The sequence below is a fragment of the Capricornis sumatraensis genome, chromosome 3, assembly GCF_032405125.1.
Source record: "Capricornis sumatraensis isolate serow.1 chromosome 3, serow.2, whole genome shotgun sequence".
NCBI classification, from domain to species: domain Eukaryota; kingdom Metazoa; phylum Chordata; class Mammalia; order Artiodactyla; family Bovidae; genus Capricornis; species Capricornis sumatraensis.
Window position 1 is genome coordinate 144077529 of NC_091071.1, and position 24490 is coordinate 144102018.

Sequence of the window (24490 nt, forward strand, 5' to 3'; positions counted from 1 at the left end):
CAAGGCTGTATATTGTCCTGCTGCTTATTTAACTTATATGCAGAGTACATCATGAGAAACGCTGGACTGGAAGAAACACAAGCTGGAATCAAGATTGCCGGGAGAAATATCAATAACCTCAGTTATGCAGATGATACCACCCTTATGGCAGAAAGTGAAGAGGAACTAAAGAGCCTCTTGATGAAAGTGAAAAAGGAGAGAGAAAAACTTGGCTCAAAGCTCAACATTCAGAAAACTAAGATCATGGCATCTGGTCTCATCAGTTCAGTTCAGTTCAGTTCAGTCGCTTAGTCATGTCCGACTCTTTGCGACCCCATGAATCGCAGCATGCCAGGCCTCCCCGTCCATCACCAACTCCCAGAGGTCACTCAGACTCACGTCCATTGAGTCAGTGATGCCATCCAGCCATCTCATCCTCTGTCGTCCCCTTCTCCTCCTGCCCTCAATCCCTCCCAGCATCAAAGTCTTTTCCAATGAGTCAACTCTTCGCATGAGGTGGCCAAAGTACTGCAGTTTCAGCTTTAGCATCATTCCTTCCAAAGAAATCCCAGGATTGATCTCCTCAGAATGGACTGGTTGGATCTCTTTGCAGTCCAAGGGAGTCTCAGGAGTCTTCTCCAACATCACAGTTCAAAAGCATCAATTCTTTGGTGCTCAGCCTTCTTCACAGTCCAACTCTCACATCCATACATGACCACTGGAAAAACCATAGCCTTGACTAGAGGGACCTTCGTCGGCAAAGTAATGTCTCTGCTTTTGAATATGCTATCTAGGTTGGTGATAACTTTTCTTCCAAGGAGTAAGCGTCTTTTAATTTCATGGCTGCAATCACCATCTGCAGTGATTCTGGAGCCCCCCAAAAGAAAGTCTGACACTGTTTCCACTGTTTCCCCATCTATTTCCCATGAAGTGATGGGACCAGATGCCATGATCTTTGTTTTCTGAATGTTGAGCTTTAAACCAACTTTTTCACTCTCCTCTTTCACTTTCATCAAGAGGCTTTTTAGTTCCTCTTCACTTTCTGCCATAAGGGTGGTGTCATCGGCATAGCTGAGGTTATTGATATTTCTCCTGGCAATCTTGATTCCAGCTTGTGTTTCTTCCAGTCCAGCATTTCTCATGATGTACTCTGCATATAAGTTAAATAAGCAGGGTGACAATATACAGCCTTGACATACTCCTTTTCCTATTTGGAACCAGTCTGTTGTTCCATGTCCAGTTCTAACTGTTGCTTCCTAACCTACATACAGATTTCTCAAGAGTCAGGTTAGGTGGTCTGGTATTCCCATCTCTCTCAGAATTTTCCACAGTTTATTGTGATCCACACAGTCAAAGGCTTTGTCATAGTCAATAAAGCAGAAATAGATGTTTTTTTCTGGAACTCTCTTGCTTTTTCGATGATCCAGAGGATGTTGGCAATTTGATCTCTGGTTCCTCTGCCTTTTCTAAAACCAGGTTAAACATCAGGAAGTTCACAGTTCACATATTGTTGAAGCCTGTCTGGGAGAATTTTGAGCATTACTTAACTATCGTGTGAGATGAGTGCAATTGTGCGGTAGTTTGAGCCTTCTTTGGCATTGCCTTTCTCTCACTTCATGGGAAATAGATGGGGAAACAGTGGAAACAGTGGCTGACTTTATTTTTTGGGGCTCCAAAATCACTGCAGATGGTGGCTGCAGTCATGAAATTAAAAGACGCTTACTCCTTGGAAGAAAAGTTATGACCAACCTATACAGAGTATTCAAAAGCAGAGACATTACTTTGCCGACTAAGGTCCGTCTAGTCAAGGCTATGGTTTTTCCAATGGTCATGTATGGGTGTGAGATTGGACTGTGAAGAAGACTGAGGGCCGAAGAATTGATGCTTTTGAACTGTGGTGTTAGAAAAGACTCTTGAGAGTCCCTTGGACTGCAAGGAGATCCAACCAGTCCATTCTGAAGGAGATCCGCCGTGGGATTTCTTTGGGAGAGATGATGCTAAAGCTGAAACTCCGGTACTGTGGCCACCTCATGTGAAGAGTTGACTCATTGGAAAAGACTTTGATGCTGGGAGGGATTGGGGGCAGGAGGAGAAGGGGACGACAGAGGATGAGATGGCTGGATGGCATCACTGACTCGATGGACGTGAGTCTGAGTGAACTCCGGGAGTTGGTGATGGACAGGGAGGCCTGGCGTGCTGTGATTCATGGGGTCGCAAAGAGTCGGACGTGACTGAGTGACTGAACTGAACTGAACTGAACTGATGCTTTATTGATATATCTTTAAGAATTTTCATCTCTATGATATGGAAAAAATTTGCACATCCTCAAAAATTACAAAAAATATCATAATAAAAGGAATACAATTAGTGTTGCTCTTTTCTTTTTTAAATTTCTACAGAAGCAATACATGTTTTTGAGAAATATGTTACTATAAATATGCAAAATTAAAAAGAATATTTTCTTACTGTAGCAATCAGTTCAGTTCAGTTGCTCAGTCGTGTGGGACTCTTTGAGATCCCATGAACGACAGCACTCCAGGCTTCCCGTTCCACCACCAACTGCCAAAGTGTGCTCAAACTCATGTCCATAGAGTATCTCATCTTGTCTCATCCGCTTCACCTCCTGCCTTCAATCTTTCCTAGCATGAGGGTCTTTTCCAATGAGTCAGTTCTTCACGTCAGGTGGCCAAAGTATTGGAATTTCAACACAGTATTAGTCCTTCCAATGAATAATCAAGACTGATTTCCTTTAGGATTGACTGGTTGTATCTCGTTGCAGTCCAAGGGACTCTCAAGAAGTCTTCTCCAACACTACAGTCCAAAAGCATTAATTCTTCAGTGCTCAGCTTTCTTTATAGTCCTACTCTCACATCCACACATGACAACTGGAAAAACCATAGCTTTGACTAGATGGACCTTTGTTGGCAAAATAATGTCCCTGCTTTATAATATGTTATCTAGGTTGGTCATAGCTTTTCTTCCAAGGAGCAAGCGTCTTTTAATTCCATGGCTTTAGTCACCATCTGCAGTGATTTTTCAGCCCTCCAAAATAAAGCCTGTAATTATTTCCATTGTTTCCCCATCTATTTGCCATGAAGTGATGGGACCGGATGCCATGATCATAGTTTTCTGCATGTTGAGTTTTAAGCCAACATTTTCACTCCCCTCTTTCACTTTCATCAAGTAGCTCTTTAGTTCTTCGCCTTCTGCCATAAAGGAGGTGTCATCTGCATATCTGATGTTATTGATATTTCTCCCAGCAATCGTTATTTTTTTAAATCACAGTATTTTAATTTTTTATTTTAATTTGAGGCTAATTAGTTTATAATATTGTAGTGGTTTTGCCATACATTGACATGAATCAGCCATGGGTGTACATGTGTTCCCCATCCTGAACCCCCCTCCCACCTCCCTCCCCATCCAATCTCTCTGGGTCATCCCAGTGCACAAGCCCTGAGCACCCTTTCTCGTGCATCGAACCTGGACTGGCGATCTGTTTCACATATTATCTCCCAGCAATCTTAATTCCAGCTTGTGCTTCTTCCAGCCCAGCATTTCACATGATACACTCTGCATATAAGTTAAATAAGCAGGGTAACAATATACGGCCTTGACGTACTCCTTTCCTGATTTGGAAACAGTCTGTTGTTCCAACGAATTCTAACTGTTGCTTCTTGACCTGCATATAGATTTCTCAAGAGGCAGGTCAGGTGGTATGGTATTCCCATCTCTTTCAGAATTTTCCATAGTTTGTTGTGATCCACACAGTCAAAGGCTTTGGCATAGTCAATAAAGCAAAGTAGATGTTTTTCTGGAACTCTCATGCTTTTTTGATGATCCAATGGATGTTGGCCATTTGATCTCTGTACAATTGCTATTGTAGCAATAACCAATGTCAACTTTGGAGGTGTCTATAGGTCAACCAGCCTGTTATAGCTCAATGGTAGTAGGACAGTTAAGACAGCACAAAATACACAACCAAAAGTTTTCAAGACAGTAATTGAGATTGTGCCTGTCTACATATAATATTTTTAATTCTCACTGATATCTTTAATCCTTACTGATAAAGGAATTATCATTTTTTTAACTTTGACAATCTAATTGTGAAAACACTTAGTTTTAAAAAAAATTTGTAATTGATAAGTGAAGAAAAACATTTTTAAAAATTTCTTGCATAAATTTTTATCTTTTAAATTTTATTAAAATACTTTGTTTTAAAAATAAATACACTATATTTAAAATAATCTTTCCTCTTTAAAATTTCTAACTTTTATGTAATGTTTAAAAACTAGTCATCATATCATAACTTTTACCTATTTTTTCTAGTACTTTGAGTTATTTCATGCTTTTGATACTTTTAGTCTATAATCCATCTATACTCTCTTGTCTGTATGATGCCTTTAAACTTTAATGAACAATTAATCTCATGTTTTGTTTTCTGGTGAGGATCTAACTTCATTTTCTTCCATGAAAGTGAAAGTCACTCAGTCGTGTCCAACTCTTTGCGACCCAATGGACTATATAGTCCATGGAATTCTATAGGCCAGAAACCTGGAGTGTGTAGCCATTTCTGTCCCCAGGGGATCTTCCATGCCAGGAATCGAACCGGGGTTTCTGGCATTGCAGATGGTTTCTTTACCACTGAGTCAACTGGGGAAACACCCTATTATTAATTTTTTTCCCCATAAAATGAACCATTTGATCCAACACCATTTATTGAATAATCTCTATATTTTCCATTAAAATGCTAATATAGAAACCAAATTACTGTATAGACATTATATTGCACCTGGACTTTCTATTACATTCCATCAAGCTAATTCCATTCTGAACTAATGTGATACTCTTTTCATACTTACTACTTTATAACATTTTAATACTTGGAAAAAGTTCTTCTACATAGCTCTTCCTTTTAAGTGTGGGGTAATTAATTAAATATATTTTACAGGAATATTTTAGACTATTTTTGTTCAATTAAAAGCAAAACATTGAGAATTGATCGAAGGTAAAATTAAAGCTTAATTTTAGAAGAGCTGACCTTTTCATCTTATGCTGCTGTGTCACTTCAGTCGTGTCCAACTCTGTGCAACCCCAGAGACGGCAGCCCACCAGGCTCCCCCGTCCCTGGGATTCTCCAGGCAAGAACACTGGAGTGGGTTGCCATTTCCTTCTCCAATGCATGAGTGAAAAGTGATAGTGAAGCCGCTCAGTCGTGTCTGACTCTTCACGACCCCATGGACTGCAGCTTACCAGGCTCCTCCATCCATGTGATTTTCCAGGCAAGAGTACTGGAGTGGGGTGCCATTGCCTTTTCTGTTTCATCCTATGAGTCCCCTCATTTTATGGGTCCCTTCATCTTGGAATGTGGTAACTCTCCATTTATTTAAATTTTCTGTTGGTAGAGTTGGTAAAATATTTTCTGTTGGCAAAATATTGTGGTTTGATTTAAAAAAAAAATTATCCATAATTACCTGTGTCAGAGTCTGTCTCTCATCTCCATCCTTTCCCTAGTCAATGAAATTAAATACATCTTCAATACATGCAACATCCTCATTGTTAAGAAAAATAATCTTTTGGGGTAACAGTTATCTGAGTTCAAGAAATATTCAAAACAGAGCAAAACCTGAGTTATTCTTATAGTCATATTGCTGTAACTGCTCCATTAAGAAAAACATTCACAGGCAAAAGACTTTGGCTAACTGCAAAATAAATATCATCAGTGATATGTGAAAGTGATACCTTGGGTCTATCTTTTATTACTTCACCATAAATTAGTATAGTCACTATTTCTCTTGAAAATATCTATGTTAATGGCAAGAAGTATCTATGATACTATTATAAATTGCCAAATTATCAAAAAAAAGTTATTGCTTTGAGAAATGGAATACATCTGATATTTTGAGAATTCACATTTATTCTAATATAGCAAGTAAAAATGTTACTTGACATAAGCACAATCGACAAGTATCCAGTATCCACTTTTCTTTCTCATCCCAGTGCCACTTACTGAATTCTTCCTCCAGCTGAACCAATTAAATCAACAAATAGACGATGTATCTCATATTAATGCAAGGCAGAACTCTAAGGAGGATATTTTTCTTCAGGCTTGCCCAACTCCCTAATCATGAGAGTAGCAAACAGTGACTATAATGAGTGTTCTATTAATTAGAGGACACTCTCATGTCACATGTAGCTCATTTTGAAATCTTCTCTTGTATAGTTAAAGATAGTTATTCTAATGACTGTCAAGCCTTGCTACAAAGCATTCAGCATAAATCGTGATTACTACCGTAATAAAATTATTATGTTTATTTATTTTTTTGGCTGTGTCAGGTCTTAGCTGTGGCACATGGGAACTTTCATGGAGGTGCACAGACTCTCTAGCTGTGGCCAATGGGCTCATTAGTATCAGCGCATGGGCTTTGTTGTTCCATAGCATATGGGATCTTAGTTCCCTGACCAGAGATTGCTTCCAAGTCCCCTTCATTGCAAGGGGGATTCTTAACCACTGAACTGCCAGGGAAAACCCACAAAATGCTTCTAATCTTAACATTTTTAGATATTTCTGACTTTTCTTCTCAATGCCCTTTCAATAATCCTTCAAATGTGTCGTACTCTCTCTGATCTCACTGTTAGGTTACCTGCTTCTACCCAATCCACAGTTTGCATTCCTGTAGTGTAAATGCCTGACATTAAACTTTTGATGGTGGTTTCCCAGGTGGCGCTAGTGGTAAAGAACCTGCCTGCCAATTCAGGAGACAGAGGAGAAGTGGGTTCAGTCTCTGAGTTGGGAAGATCCCCTGGAGAAGGGCATGGCAACCCACTCCAGTATTATTGCCTGGAGAATCCCATGGTCAGAGGAGCCTGGTGGGCTACAGTCCATGGGATCGCAGAGTCAGACACGGTTGAAGCAACTTAGCAGGCATACAAGCTTTTGATTGCTAGGTGTTAGTTGCTCAGTTGTGTTTGACTCTTTGTGACCCTGTGGACTGTAGTCCTACAGGTTCCTCTGTCCATGGAATTCTCCAGGCAATAATAATGGAGTGGGTTACCATGCCCTTCTCCAGGGGATCTTTCTGCCCATGTATTGACCTCAGGTCTCATGCACTGCAGCCACCAGGAAGCCCTTGATTGCTAACACATCCACTTCAAAGACATTCATGTCAAACAAACATATTCCAGGTATATGACACAGATGCTAGTAAACACCTAGATAAGAAGCCAGACTGCATCTGCTCATGAAGTTCTCCTCTTGGGGAAAAAGCTTCGGGTAACCCAGATAACTAACATTTTAAGTGACCTCACTTTTCTGCTTCCATACCTAAATTCCTACTGCTATATTTTAAATTGATCAGTAAAGAGTGAACTTATAAAGTCCTAAATACTCACCTGTACTCCAACAAAGACAGGGCTACAGGTCTATACTTTCTCTCTACCTGTGACTCACAGTGCAGCCATTGAGCCTGCCATATGTCCTTGACCTGTGAATAATAAACCATGCTTTTTCAAAGTTCCTTGATGGTTACTGCCGAGGTATGTCTTGCAATTATAATAAGAACTACCAGGGCTGGTCCAGCCACAAGGTTGACTCAGATCCAGAAAATACCTGTAGGGACTCATCACATGTAGCAGTGGCCCAGGTGAATGCCTCAAGCATTTTGAGTATACAGGATCACTCTCTATAGGCTAAAACTAACATAAAATATTTCCATAAAATAAATATCTGAGCATAAATCTGTATCATCTATATCTATGGCTAATCACTGTGTGTCCCAACATGCAAATATCATTAGTTGAAATCAGTCGCTCAGTTGTGTTCAACACTTTGTGACACCATGGATTACAGCATGCCAGGCTTTCCTGTCCATCATCAACTCCCAGAGTTTACTCAAACTCATGTCCATCGAGTCAGTGATACCATCCAACTGTCTCATCCTCTGTCGTCCCCTTCTCCTACTGCTTTCAGTCTTTCTGAGCATCAGAATCTTTTCAAATGAGTCAGTTCTTCACATCAGGTGGCCAAAGTATTAGAGTTTCAGCTCTAGCATTAGTCCTTCCAATGAATGTTCAAGACTGACTTCTTCAGAATTGACTGGTTGAATCTCATTGCAGTACAAGAGACTCTAAGAGTCTTCAACATTTAATTTCAAAAGCATCAGTTCTTTGGCACTCAGCTTTCTTTATAGTCCAACTCTAAAATTCACACATGACAACTGGAAAAACCATAGCTTTAACTAGACAGACCTTTGTTAGCAAAGTAATGTCTCTGCTTTTTAATATGCTGTCTAAGTGGGTCATAGCTTTTCTTCCAAGGAGCAAGAGTCTTTTAATTTCATGGCCTCAGTCACCATCTGCAGTGATTTTAGAACCCAAAGAAATAAAGTCTGTCATTGTTTTCCCATCTATTTGCCATGAAGTGATGGGACCAGATGCCACAGTCTTAGTTTTCTGCATGTTGAGTTTTAAGCCAACTTTTTTCACTTTCCTCTTTTACTTTCATCAAGAGGCTCTTTAGTTCTTCTTCACCTTCTGCCATAAGGGTGGTGTCATCTGCATATCTGATGTTATTGATATTTCTCCCAGCAATCTTGATTCCAGCTTGTGCTTCATCTAGCCTGGCATTTCACATGATATACTTTGCATATAAGTTAAGTAAGCAGGGAGATGATACACAGCCTTGACATACTCCTTTCTGGATTTGGAACCATTCTTTTGTTCCATGTTCAGTTCTGACTGTTGCTTCTTGACCTGTATACAGAATCACAGGAGGCAAGTAACATGGTCTGTTATTCCCATCTCTTTCCGAGTTTTCCACAGTTTATGGTGATCCACACAGTCAAAGGCTTTGGCATAGTCAATAAAGCAGAAGTAGATGTTTTTTTCTGGCGCTCTCTTGCTTTTTTGATGATCCAAAGATATTGGCAATTCGATCTCTGGTTCCTCTGCCTTTTCTAAATCCAGCTTGAACATCTGGAAGTTCACGGTTTGAGTACTATTGAAGTCTGGCTTGGAGAATTTTGAGCATTACATTGCTAGCATGTGAGATGAGTACAATTGTGTGGTAGTTTGAACATTGTTTAGCATTGCACTTCTTTGGGATTGGAATGAAAACTGACCTTTTCCAGTCCTGTGGCCACTGTTGAGTTTTCCAAATTTGCTGGCATATTGAGTGCAGCATTTTTATAACATCATCTCTTAGGATTTGAAATAGCTTAACTGGAATTCTACCACCTCCTCTAGTTTTGTTTGTAGTGATGCTTTCTAAGGCCCACTTAACTTCACATTCTAGGATGACTGGCTCTAGGTGAGTGATCACACCATTGTGATTATCTGGGTTGTGAAGTTCTTTTTTGTGCAGTTCTTCTGTGTATTCTTCCCACCTCTTCTTAATATCTTCTGCTTCTGTTAGGTCCATATCATTTCTGTACCCATATTTGCATGAAATGTTCCCTTAGTATCTCTAAGTTTTTTGAAGAGATCTCTAGTCTTTCCCATTCTATTGTTTTCCTCTATTTCTTTGCACTGATCACTGAGGAAGGCTTTCTTATCCCTCCTTGCTATTCTTTATAACTCTGCGTCCAAATGGATATACCTTTCTTTTTCTCTTGCCTTTAGCTTTTCTTCTTTTCTCAGCTATTTGGAAGGCCTCCTAAGATAACCATTTTTCTTTTTTCATTTCTTTTTCTTGGGGATGGTCTTGATCACTTCCTCCTATACAACATCATGAATCCCGTCCCTAGTTCTTCAGGCACTCTATCAGACCTAATCCCTTGAATCTATTTGTCACTTCCCCTGTATAATCATATGGGATTTGATTTAGTTCATACCTGAATGGTCTAGTAGTTTTCCCTACTTTCTTCAATCTCAGTCTGAATTTGGCAATAAGGAGTTCATGATCTGAGCTTCAGTCAGCTCTCTCCCAGTCTTGTTTTTGTTGATTATATAGACAAACATCATAACTGTGCAGAAAAGCATGTATAAAAATCATCTTTGTTCAAACTTTTATTTGGTCAATAAGGGAACTTGAGAAAACTGAATTCCTTGAATCTCAGTTAGTTTAGAACTAGGACTAAATCTCTCATCTCCTGATGCCCCCAGTTTGGTGTTCTTTTTGATCTTTTCAAACACTCCTTGGCTTTGTTTTGTACCCAGAGCATTTCCAGAGAAGAGGTACATTTTGTATACTTCTTTTTACCCCTTGAGCGTTTAACATGGCTTTAAATGATATTCCCTGAATGACATTAAATTGTATTATAAAGAGCATTTCAGATAACTAAAATGAACATCACTTTCTTTAAATCTTTGAGAAAGATCATCCAATTACAACTAATATTATCAATGTACAGCAAAATAAACAGCATATTAATAGTGCTTCCCTTAATTTTACAATATCTCCAGAAACTACTAATCCAAAAGTAAGGAAATAATTGAAATCAATAGGAAGGGTTATGGACATGCAAAGTTATTAGTAAAATACAAGGGTTTTAATCAAAGATGTTGACTTTCAACAAAGGCTCGCTGTTATCCTGATTGATTGAGACTGCTGGCTCAGAGCTTCTTTTCTCTTCATTGGCTCCCCCTTGCTTTTCTCTGCTCTAATTGGATATTTATTTACTGCATTACACCTTCTTTTTAAACAGGGTTTGTTTCAGAAAGATTGTAAATACAATTACACTTTAGACAAACTGTATGCATGTATGTGAGTATAATTAGTACATTATTTTCATAACTTGCCATTTTGCTTTTAATATCCACAGGAAAATTGGAAATTTCACGGGAAAAAATGCAATTTAGTTTCGAGTTGCTACATTTCTTTGCTTAAATTTTGAGGAAGAAACATATATAATATTTTTCTTAGATTTTAATATTTATTTCAAATGAGTTCCACATATATTTTAAAAGGAATAAAAGTAAGTTTCAGTCAGTTCTGTTCAGTTCAATTCAGTCGCTCAGTCATGTCCAACTCTTTGCGACCCCATGAATCGCAGCATGCCAGGCCTCCCTGTCCGTCACCATTTCCTGGAGTTCACCCAGACTCACGTCCCTCAAGTCAGTGAAGCCATCCAGCCATCTCATCCTCTGTCATCCCCTTTTCCTCCTGCCCCCAATCCCTCCCAGCATCAAAGTCTTTTCCAATGAGTCAACTCTTTGCATGAGGTATCCAAAGTACTGGCGTTTCAGCTTTAGCATCATTCCTTCCAAGGAACACCCAGGGCTGATCTCCTTTAGAATGGACTGGTTAGATCTCCTTGCAGTCCAAGGGACTCTTAAGAGTCTTCTCCAACACCACAGTTCAAAAGCATCAATTCTTTGGTGCTCAGCTTTCTTCACACTCCAACTCTCACATCCATACATGACCACTGGAAAAACCATAGTCTTGACTAGACAGACCTTTGTTGGCAAAGTAATGTCTCTGCTTTTCAATATGCTATCTAGGTTGGTTATAACTTCTCTCCCAAGTAAGTTTAGCTTTTTCTAAATTTCACCATAGAACTGAATAGAATCCATAAGCCAGGCCAAGGTTTTCTTCCTATTATTAAACTAAAGTTTTAATATATTGCAACTACAGAAACTAATTTTGTGTGCACAAGTATAATAAATGAGAAAAATGCTAAATAATTTCTAATTTTTCCTAGCATGTTCTATAAAGTTTGTACAGAAACAATAAATAACATAAAGTGTTGGTTGGCACAAGCTTTTATTTTGCCAATATCATAATAGGCTCCATTCACAATTATCTACACTAGAACAAAGATACTGTTTGTTTTAATTTCAGTGCTATTTTATTTTAATTTAAAAAAAGATTTTGAGATAACCTAGCTAGGATGAATACTGTAGAAGTAAAAGGTGAATTCCCCTAGAAGTTTTCCTTTGGCTAAAATATTGCTTTTCATTAATTAATTTAATGAACAAGTTGAAGCATTCATTTCCTCTTTTTTTTTTTTTTTTTCTTGGTGTGACATTTTGGTTTAAGAGGCAACAATGTTTTAACATATTGTCAAGTGCATTTACATTTTTCAATTACTTTCTAAGCAAGAAGTTTCCCTTATAAAGCAACTAGAAACTGAAGAATATATTGAGTGGTAATCAGCTGAGAAAATCTGACTTATACAACCTGCAGTTAAAGACAATTATAACTGCTTTAATGCAAAATGTGTAAGGTTGGGAGAATCAAACTGTAATATTTTGATCCATGCCCGCCTCATCCTCCCAAGCACAGTTCCTAACTGAGACGACAAAAGAAATGCATAAAATGAAAGAACCACCCAGGCTGATAATAGGAGGCTGGAGAAAGCTGGCCTGATACTGCGCTTAAAGATAAAAAAGGACATGCAGTATCTATTTTAAATGAGATAAGTGTGATTCATATATCTTGCAGGGACAGAGATAACTTTGTTCCTTTAATCATTATTATTTATTACTTAAAGCTTAGTCTCTTTCACACCTAAACCTTCCAGCGCAAACCTTAGGACTCAGTTCTTAACGAACAGAGAGAGTTGTCATTCTTACCAGTAAGCCTACTAAATAATACTACTATAAGCTTCAGACTTCACACAGCAGATAAGTTTGTCTCCCCTGACATGAGTACATTAATCCACTGAATCAATTTACTTAAGCTGTGCTGTGGAGCAATGCGGCCACGATTTAACTGAGCTTAAAAGCACTTTCAACTTTTGAGTCATGGCTCCATGTACAATGCAGGCCCACAGTACCCTTCATAAGTTCTATTTTGACCTTTTACAACTATGTGAGAAATATTTCTGTTAGTCATGATACTCTAACATCAAAAAAGGATCTTAAAATAATGAATTTAAGCTATTTTAGAAAATCAGACTCCTGAGTAAAATAGGATGGAATACCTGGCTAGATTCTATAAGAAAAATTTACTTGCTTTAATACTTATAAAATTCTTTAGATTTTCTAAATTTTTTTAAGGAATTTGTTTAGAAAATATTTTAATTTTTAAAATATTTTAGCAAAAAACATTTTTAAAACAGTTGCTGGCTTCAGAGTTTACAGTATGAAGGTTATCAAATGTCATAGAGGAAAATGGCACATTTGATTATTCGATACGCAGTCAAAGCTAACTGCAACAACCAAAGCAAGGATATAAAAAAGGTTGCAACATGTTACTAAATTTTACTAAAAATTTAAAAATTTTATAGGTATGCCTGGTGAACTGTTGTCCAAAGTGCTGGGAAGAAAAATTTTCCTCTACCCTTCTAGCTGGTTTACAAATTATATTGATAGGAGGCAGCTTAACAGGAGAAAGTCAAATAAAAGATTAATAACATGTATGCATGGGAGAAATCCAATAAAACTGAGTCTTGCCAAAATGACCAAAATCCTCACTTCAAAAACAGTTTTCAGCTAAAGACAAAGCAGGATGTTGGGAAAAGTGATTTGGGACTTGAAAGGGGATGAAGCCAATTGAGACAGAGATAGAAAAGCAAATGTTTGGAACACAGGGACAGTGGGATTCAGAGGAATTTTAACTGACTGCGAAGTGCCTCCTCATCAAACACACCTAGTGCATGCTATAGCTGTCCGTGTGCAGTTCCCTTCATGGGATAGCTTCTTTATCTGCACTTTTCTAGGAAGTTAGGGGAAAGATCAAAGTTTTCCAGGTTTTCCAAGCCTTAAAAATAGTCAGCCTAAATTAATCCTCATACCAAAGAGACACATTTTAGGGTGGCAAGTTTTGCTTCCCTACAATACTAAGCTGTCCGTTTATTAACACTCTTGTCCCACTTCACAAAATCTATTAAAAACAGAACCTCAAACCTCTTCCTCATTTCTTTTTAAAACTTCTGAATCCTACACACCTTCCCTCAAACTTATCACCGATGTCATCACCATTTTCGCTTTTCCATATCTCTGTTCAGAGACGTTTTCACTCTGATCACCGCTCTTTGCTTCATTCATCCTAACAAGTCATTCATTATCATGGACTTGTTTTCTTAGGACCTGAATTACTTGTCTTTACTGTGACCTCTTACAGAGGATCATTCCTGGCATATTTGCTGTTTTAAGAAGAAACCCTGTGGGAGGATGTCAGCATTGATATAATGGGGCGAATAATATGTATTCTTGAGGTCAGTGTCCTTGGCTAAGGTGTGGAGCTTTTAAATATTTTACCTGTCTTCCCTAATATATGCAGAATCTCAAAGTTAATTATTCATAAAAGTAAGGAAATATTTGACCAATATGAAACTGAATACCTCCAGAGAAACCTTACTGAAGTGAATTTGTTTCAGTCATAAGGAAAGAAATCATTTGTAAATGATAATGATGATGTCTGAAAGATCCTAAAATTCATTTTTGTATGCTCAGTCAATAAAAGCAGGATATTTTCAAAAATTTGCCCTGCCTGTTTTCTGATATTTAGGAAGTTTAATCAGGGCTCAGAGATAAGTACATCTGAAGTAGGTGTAAGGGTAAGTAATATATTTTAACAGAAGGGCTATCAGCAATCTAAAGGAAGCTAGGGAAATTTTACATTTCTTTTGAAAAAAAGTTCATCAGGGATGTTACTTCACCATGAGCTCTCTAGATGTCTAATATCTCTATAGAATCTCTCATAAGGTCTATTCTCAAAATTTCTGATTGTACTTCTAAACTTCAGGTCTTATAATAAGTACATCTTTGACTTCCAAAATACATTTTGCCTCAGGATGCTGGGCTCTATAAATATGGATATGTAATTTATCTTTCAAGTGACTCAAAGGAGGAAACAGAGAACAGAAGTGAGTGATAAGGGCAAGCGGCCTTCTCTTCACTCCAGTGTTTTGGCTATTTATTCCCCAGTCATCTATGTCAGTATCATTCACAAGGTGGAAGTGGTCTGCAGTTTTGCTGCGACATGCATTCACTCAGATTTAAGTTGGATTAAGTTTTATAACAGTATCTCTTTTAGTTTTTTATAATATTACCTATTATTTACTAGGTCCTTAGTATATAGCAAAAATATTTAAACATATCAACCAGATTATTATTGTATTGAATTTGATTCCAAAGAAGTAGCCCTCTGAGGTAAGTGTAATATCTCCATTTTATAGATATGGTAACTGAGGTTTAGAAAAATTAAATCACTTTTTCATGCTATCAAGTGGAAATAACTGAGATTTTTTCATCTGGCTGACTATAAATCCAGTGTCCTTGTCCCCTAAACTGCTATGCAATATGGTATACAGGAAACAGTATTATTCTTAGGTTCAGAACATTTAGGTCGAAATCTCAGGTACTACCTGTGTAAATTTAATGACTCTCTTAAATATTTCCTCTGTTTACATTTCCCCGATTGTGGAATGAGTTAATGATAACTGACTTCTTTAAATAATAGAAATATTGTGAAAATAAATTTTAAAATGGAAATATTTTATAAACTATAAAATCCATGCAAATGAATATTATTCTAAAATTTGAGTCTGCATGTATCAGATATAAGTAAATGTTTGTGGAATTTAAATTTGATAGACTCTGTGGAGTAGGCACAGTGACCATTAAGCCAATTTTACGTTATTATAGTGAGCTTAATTTCCACGCTGGAAAATTAGGTGAATTAAATGACTGTGTGGCTGATGATTTGATAACATGAGCTATGGCTTGATAACTGTCTTACTCAAGACTCTCTACCACGCCAACTTGGTGGCAAGTAACAAAACTAGTTCAAATGTATTAGACTATTGCATTTATTAAGGTCCTCAAAGAAAGAAGTACATTTGGACATCAGGAAGACCAGAGAACAAGGAAGCAAAAATGGTCAAAATCTTTCTCTCTCCAATTATCCTTTGCCTCCTCAGGGCTGATTTATTTTTCGGTGTCACTAAGGACTGGTTATTTCTCCTCCTCATTAATAGACATGGCTCCAAAATAGACATCTCAACTAAGTATAATCTCTCTTTCAGATTCTGACGTGGTGTAACCAGCACCTGTTGATCCCAAGTTCAAATTCTCTAGAAAGAGAATCTGATTGGCTCAGCCTGGATTAATTACCTATTATAGGACTTCTTAACCTTTGGTATTATTAACATTGTTTGCTGAATAATTATTCTTTGCTTGGAACATGTAGAGTGAGGCTTTCCTGTATTTGTAGGATGCCATTAAAACATTTTTTCCACTATCACAGTGAATGCATTTCACATAGTAATCCAATATTACTTTAGAATCCTGCTTAAAATTCTTGCCAAAACATTGCTGCCATAAAACATTGCTTTTCTTAAATAACTTAAGTCTATACTTTCATCCAACAGTATAAGAAATTTCCACAATATCTAATACTTGTATGTTCAAATTTTAAAATAATATTTTCCGTGTTTTCTATGCTAAAAAAGAAATACATTTCAAATAGCTTCTACACTCTTTTCCATTTATTATTTCAGCTGTTGTTATTATAGCAGGAAGAAAATTTTTTACCATTTATATGGAGCATTTTGTGTTTTCTTTTAAAAGAAAACATTTATCCTTAAGATTAGCAAAAGTTCAGTGCTGATTTAAGCATCACAACTTTAAGAATGTTTAAACATTACATATTTGTCTTTATGTTCAGTATGCTTTGTTTTTAAATATCTTAGCAGTGATATTCTCCTCATATTTATCTTAATAACTAATACAAAAAATAATATACGCTAAGATACATTGTGTTTAATAGGGAATCTATATTTATAATTCACACAGTTTTTATCTCTGTGCCAAGAACAGAGTGGGTACACAGTATCCTTTTCCTTTTTTCTTTCTCCAGTGAATGGATAGTCAGGTTGCTGCTGCTGGGGCTGCTAAGTCGCATCAGTTGTGTATGACTCTATGCAACCCCATAGACGGCAACCCACCAGGCTCCTCTGTCCCTGGGATTCTCCAGGCAAGAACACTGGAGTGGGTTGCCATTTCCTTCTCCAATGCATGAAAGTGAAAGGTGAAAAGTGAAAGTGAAGTCGCTCAGTCGTGTCCAACTCTTAGTGACCCCATGGACTATAGCCCACCAGGCTCCTCCATCCATGGGATTTTCCAGGCAAGAGTACTGGAGTAAGGTGCCATCGCCTTCTCCAGGTTACTATTTGGGAAAAGCACTGAAATAGTCAGTTAACCTGAAATTCAGTTAATTATCATTTTGTATACATCTGGATTTCCTACTTCCTCTGATGTACAGACTCTGAGGTCATTGTTAATATCACCACATCTGTACTGTATCATTAATCTAGAAACCGCAAAGAAATATAAGAAATGATTACATGTTTCACTTGAAAGCAATGAAATTAGGCAGTTTACTTACATAGAAACTAGTCTATCACACAGAAGCAAAGCTCATTTTCAGGTTTCTGATAACCAGAAGTGTGAAAAGCTTCAATTATTAAAATTACTTGACCATTTCAAGCCTATGTTTTCTCAGTGTTGAACACTTACAAGTCTGGCAATGATTCTCTGTGGGTCCCCAGCATCGGCCAGTACAGGACTTATGGCAACGGCCACCTGTAGAATAGGAAAAAGCATGTGTGTATTATAATCTTTAATCTTTCACTCTGACTAGGAGCTAACATCGCAAAGGAAATATTCCTACTTTTTTATGAGGATTTTTATGTCATACTAGAGTTGAAACATAGCTCATAAAATGCCCACTTAAGTAGCAAAATTTGAATGTCAAATACACATGAAGCAGAGAAATACAATCTCTTGATATTCAAAATCCTCTCACCATTTTACAAGAAAAGGAAATACATGACTTTGTGAATGTTCCTGGATAGTCAGAAGTAAATATTTACATGAAATAAGCCTTACTTCGACTACTGAATATTTTTTTTCTACTGATTTTTCTACTTGATATAAATTCAAAAGTTCACAGCCCACTAATATCAACAGACATTAAGGATTAAATCAATAGTTTAAAAGAAGGTGGAGTCTATGAAAACAAAAATATATTACAAACATAGGATAAATCTTCAGAAAAAAAGGTTGTTTCCATAATTTAGATTATCTCTTTTTGTCAAAGGTCTTTTATATCTTTAAAAATTATTGAAATACAGATGATTTACAATGTTGTATTAGTTTCAGGTGTACAGCAAAGAGATTCAGTTGTACAAATATGTGTGTATGTATATATATATTTACATTCTCTTTCATCACAGGTTTTTACAAGATATTGAGTATCACTTTTACGCTACACAGAAAGTCCTGGCTTGTTATTTGTCTTTTATATAGTAGTGTGTACGTTTTCCCACTCCAGTGTTCTTGCCTGGAGAATCCCAGGGACGGGGGAGCCTGGTGGGCCGCCGTCTATGGGGTCACACAGTCAGACACTACTGAAGTGACTTAGCAGCAGCAGCAGCAGCAGTGCATATTTTAATACCAAACTCCTAATTTATCCCTCCCCCTTCCGCTTTGGTAACCATCAGTTTGCACTCTGTCTTTTTAAAACTTTTTCTTGAGGTATAATTAATGTACAGTATTAATAAGTCTCAGGTGTATGTCACAATGATTCACAATTTTTAAAGGTTATTTTCCGTTTATAGTTATGAAACAATATTAGTTATATCCTTATGGAGGAGGACATTCAGAGATTGTGTCTGAGTCGACCTGTAAGCTGAACCTGGGCGATCAGAGGCTTCTCACCTGCTTCCCTGTCCTTGAAATGTATGTCCCTCTGACTATTCTCATGCTAGCAGCTGTTTCAAGGACATAGCCTTGAGAGAGAAAGGTGTTGTTGAGACCATCTGGACTAAGTAAGTGACCAAATTTAGTTAAGACCTTGATGCAAACTTTTAAGACTCTGACAGGCGGATGCTGAAATCTACTTGCCTTGCTGCTGCCCAAGACAAGTCTCATACATAAGTCACCTAGCTTATGAAACTTGTCACCTACAAATCTGGTGTGGGCTGCCTCTTTCTTCCATCTCTCCTTGCCCTTTGTGTACAGGTGCCAATTTGCAAACCAACACCTTTATATAAATATTTCAAGTATTGAAAAGAATTATTTTATTTTTGAAAGTTTAATTTCAATTATTTTTCTAATATCCTCTTCTAAAACTTTTATTGATACTACTTTCTTTCTCAAATATCAGCCTTTATTTCCTGTGGCCTCATTTTCCTTTTAATGATGCTACTATGGGTACTGGACTCAGTGAAAAAAGCTGTCCCACAGAGAAATTCCCTACAATCACAACAAAAGAATATTAGCTAGAAGAAATCATGTATAATGACTCCCCTTGAAGTTTGCTGTTGAATTTCATAGGTTCATTCCAAACTTTTGTGAGTACAAGGAGATGGAATGGGCTTATCTTTAGGGAAAAGTGGACATGAAAATGTATCAAAGATAAAAGCGTTTCTATAACACACTGTCTATGAAAACTTTATTGTTAATTTTCTAATAAAAATTGTGAATGGCTACATGCCTATCAAGATGTTCATTTTAACATAGCTAACTACATTGTAAAAAAGTATGGAATAAGGTTATATCAAAGGTTTCCATCTTTCCTTGACCCACAGTTTTTAACTCTTCCTTTAATTTTTATTTCTTTTTCGATGTGGAAGTTCTTACAACTGGGGCATTTTTATTTGTTTGTTCTTGTTTCTCTTTATGAGACTGTATGGACCTAGCATGTTAAAGGCTTCCACGGCTAAGGGACAGATTCAGCAGATACCTTTCAAAGGCTGAACCTCAGACCATCCTACTGGTCTACCCTTCCACAAGTGAATAGCACTATTTTCAAATTAATGTAATACGTAAACTCAATCCCAGCCACACTCTTAAAAGTATCAAGATCCTGGCCCCAGTGGAGTTTATTTAAAGCAATTCTGTTTGTGAAGCACTGTTACTGACATCACCAGCATATAATATCCTATCACTCTGCCATCTGTTTATTTAAATCCAAACACATTATAACTACATAATGCAAGCTCATTCTAGCTGACAGGAAAAGAACTCCATCTGGCCTGAACAATATAACTTTAATCAGTGATAATGATAATTATTATTAAAAACTGACTGGAGTTCTTTTGTATAAAGCTAATAAATCTAAATTGATTTATACCAGCGGAAATTAGAAAGGACTGTGAGACAAAATGGAAAGCACTGCAAACTTTTTCTGAGTACAAACTTTTTTGAGAAAGTGGTTTAAAATGTTAATGTCTTTCTTTAGATATGTTAAAATCCTTTAAATTGACCCATTAAGTAGTCTGTTAATTGTCTGAAGCAGAGGATGATCTATCCTTTAATCTATGACTTCTCTAATAGTGTTTGGTTTTAATAAAATATTTAGCTTTATTTATTGTGAATGAACAACTATCTGTAGCTGTTAAAATATGCTGAGTAACATTAGACATGTTAAAATATTCAATGGATCCCCTTTAATTGGATTACATATTTTTTAATCTTATTCTCGCAGTTTCAATTTACAATTTCAAGGCCTACTCTCATATTTAATATAAAAGTAGTATTACTAGAAATTTTTTTATGATTCTTATCAAAATGTGATGGCAAGACACATTTAGTTGGGCATAGGTGATATTGTGCCTGCACACACACAGAAGTTTTAAATATTAATAATTTATCTATGATGTCTATGAGCTGTTAAGACATTTTATTTGGTAGTTTCCATTTTTCACTCATATTAAAACAAAAATATTAATCACTCCTAAAAGAGGAACCTAACAATGCTTCTTTTCCAAGGTTTTACTCAGACTTAGAATCCCTCCGTCCCTTTTGGAAACCAATTGAAGGTGATCACTTGGCCCACACCTTTCAAGTTCTATAATGACAAGTGTGCTGGATGACCGTGAATTGAATCTGCTGCTCCTGAATCTGCTCCTGAATCAATGGCTGCTCCTTCTGTCCTGTCCTTCATTTCACTGTTTCTAGATCTCTGAGCCTTTTGGTATCCATTCAGGCACTCAGCAGTTCAGCTTTCGGTTTTCAAAACTGTGTGATATTGAGCACTTGGGCTAACTTGGTTTGATTCTTGCAGACAACTGAGTAATGTAGTTTTAGGGAGCGTCCCAGGTGGCTCAGTGGTAAAGGATCCTCCTGCCAAGGCAGGAGACGCAGGTTTGAGCTCTGGGTCAGGAAGATCCCCTGAAAAAGGAAATGGCAACCCACTTCAATGTGCTTCCCTGGAAAATCCCACGGACAGAGAGGCCTGGTAGGGTATACAGTCCATGGTGTTGCAAAGAGTCGACCACAAGTTAGCAACATGATGCAGGTAGTTTTAGGGAATATTATGTCTAATTTTTTTAAAAAATCTGTTTTTAGCTTTTTTTCTAACATTTTTGCTGCCCAGAAGTGTCTCCTTAGTAATTATTCATCCAGAACTGGGGGAAAAAAATTATGCTAACTTTTTTCCCCCTATTTTCCTCTCATCCATCTATTTGTAATGATTTCTTGAATACCGTCTGTATCTGTGTATCAGGAACTATGAGAAATATTGAAATTAAGCTAAAACAGACATGGTTACTATTCTAAGAAAATTCAGGCTTAATTCAGCATTATTATGAAGGGAGAGGTTTTGGTTATGTTATATCTGATGTTCACCCTCTATGTGTTTAAAGAAAGAAGTCAATATATCTGATTTTTTCAATAGCCACTCCCCACTCCTCAGCTCAAGAAGAAAGAGTTAGACAAAGCCCGGTTGTGGTGGATCATTCCAAATGTAAAGCCTGGTAGCTCCGAAGTCCACTATATTCCTCATATATGATTTATCTACATAACACCTAAAAAGAGATCTGCCCAGAGCATTCCAGTGGAGAGAATAAATGTGACCTCTTATTGTTTGTGTCCCAACAGAAATGTTAATACTTTAACTATGGCTTATTGTCTTACTCAAAACCTTCTTTCTGTCATCTATTCTCAAATGAGCAGTAACACAGGATGCCTGATTCCTTGGGAAAAGAAACTGTATATGTCAATAATATTTTAGTGTCACTTCGTTTTATAAACTACGTCTCCAGTTCAATTCAGTCGCTCAGTCATGTCCGACTCTTTGCGACCCCATGAATCACAGCACGCCAGGCCTTCCTGTCCATCACCAACTCCCAGAGTTCACTCAGACTCACGTTCATCAAATCAGTGATGCCATCCAGCCATCTCATCCTCTGTCGTCCCCTTCTCCTCCTGCCCCCAATCCCTCCCAGCATCAGAGTCTTTTCCAATGAGTCAACTCTTCGCATGAGGTGGCCAAAGTACTGGAGTTTCAGCTTTAGCATCAGTCCTTCCAATGAACAACCAGGGCTGATATCCTTTAGAATGGACTGGTTGGATTTCCTTGCAGTCCAAGGGACTCTCAAGAGTCTTCTCCAATATCTCAGTTCAAAAGCATCAATTTTTTGGCACTCAGCTTTCTTCACAGTCCAATTCTCACATCCACACATGGCCACTGGAAAAACCATAGCCTTGACTAGACGGACCTTTGTTGGCAAAGTAATGTCTCTGCTTTTCAATATGCTGTCTAGGTTGGTCATAAATTTCCTTCCAAGGAGTAAGCGTCTTTTAATTTCACGGCTGCTATGAAATTTAGAAGCCCCCAAAATAAAGTCTGACACTGTTTCCACTGTTTCCCCATCTATTTCCCATGAAGTGATGGGACCAGATGCCATGATCATTTTCTGAATGTTGAGCTTTAAACCAGCTTTTTCCCTCTCCTCTTTCACTTTCATCAAGAGGCTTTTTAGTTCCTCTTCACTTTCTGCCATAAGGGTGGTGTCATCTGCATATCTGAGGTTATTGATATTTCTCCCGGCAATCTTGATTCCAGCTTGTGCTTCCTCCAGCCAAGCATTTCTCATGATGTACTCTGCATATAAGTTAAATAAGCAGGGTGACAATATACAGCCTTGACGTACTCCTTTTCCTATTTGGAAGCAGTCTGTTGTTCCACGTCCGGTTCTGTTGCTTCCTGACCTGCATATAGATTCTCAAGAGGCAGGTCAGGTGGTCTGGTATTCCCATCTCTTTCAGAATTTTCCACAGTTTATTGTGATCCACACAGTCAACTTCTCCAGTAGTTTGTTTTTAAAAGGAGAATAGGAAAAAAGAGAAACTAGACACTAGCTTATGTAAATGGGTGAAACATTTAGGTGCACTGAGCCTTTGCCAACGCTATCAAAATCTGCCTATCTCCATGTTTCAATCAACTACATCATTTTTTTCATTATTTATTGTGATAATACTTTTAAAACTATTTGGGAAAATCTACTACTTAAAAATAAGAACCTGATGTTTCTATTCACTTTAGTGATAGCATAGTTATTTAAATTAATATTTCTATTTCCTGTCATTCTGACTCAGTTGAAGATGTTTACAAAACAAAAATTTAAAAAAAAATTTCTGTCACTTTAACAAATAATTTAAAAATAAGTGCTGATTATTGCATATAAGTGTTATTTCAATTCACAGGCAATCACCTCTGTTTGTCAATCCATTATGCATCAATCTCATGCTCACACCCTGGAGGAGGAAATGGCAGCCCACTCCAGTATTCTTGTCTGGGAAATCCTAAGGACAGATGAGCCTAGTGGGCTACAGTCCATGGGGTCACAAAGAGTCGGACACAACTGAAGCAACTGAGAAGTTAACAAATAGGACTAAATTTAATCTTTTATGCTTGTCCAGCAGATTTTGTATTCTTTTTTAGCAGCTAGAGTCCCTAACCCACTTTGATAATTTTCAGTTCAGTTCAGTTCAGTCACTCAGTTATGTCCAGTTGTTTGTGACCCCATGGACTGCAGGACTCCAGGCCTCCTTGTCCATCACCAACTCCTGGAGTTTACTCAAACTCATGTCCATGGATAATTTTAAGAGACATAAATTCATGTTGGAAGCTTTGCTTGTTTGTGAAACTGCCTGACAGCAGGGACAGGATTTAATATGCACCTTTGTACTGCCTTATGCAAGTAATATGCTGGGACAGTTGAGTTAAAGCCACTGGCAACCATAAAAGATTATATCCCCAAACTGCCCCTAGCTAAAAGGTGATGCTGTTACATCCCTAGATTCTTCTTTCAGTTCTTTTAAAAACTGGCATTCTTGACTTCTTACCACTACATTTACTGGAGAAAGAGTGAGAGAACAGTATCTTTTTTATGACCATATATTTCAAAAGAGTAAAGTGAAACATTTTTGAAAGTCTACACTAAACCAGTTCCTTTTCCTAACCAGACCATAAAAAGACGAATGAGTCAGTGTTCTGCCCTCAAGGAGCTTTCAAGGACCAGGAAATAGGCAGGAATATAGGCAAATAAATATGATAATCAAAAACATGGGTATGCATAATGTATAGAAAAAACGAATTTAAAAAAGTATCTTCATAGGAGGCAGGGATTTCAATTGGGCTTGGCTGTCTTGTTTGTCCCAGGAGGAGGGAGAACAGCTCCAGGCTGAATGGTTAACCTAAACAATGCCACAGAGACATGGATGTGCACAACTCTTTGGGGCCATAATGAATACTTTATGGTCCCTTGAGCAATTTGAATAGAAATTGTTGTTGAAGTATGAGCTTATAAAGCATCTTGAAAGTCCGCTGATGTTTATT

At 37.4% G+C, this 24490-nt stretch overlaps 1 protein-coding gene across 1 annotated transcript in view; it reads right to left on the reverse strand.

Annotated features, from left to right (window-relative positions):
- The window catches only part of ERBB4 (erb-b2 receptor tyrosine kinase 4), a 777579-nt gene that overhangs the window by 346437 nt on the left and 406652 nt on the right, over positions 1-24490 (reverse strand). Inside the window, exon 5 of the mRNA XM_068968480.1 lies at positions 17380-17445. Coding sequence (XP_068824581.1) covers positions 17380-17445 — 66 coding nt within the window. The remainder of the gene's footprint in view (positions 1-17379; positions 17446-24490) is intronic.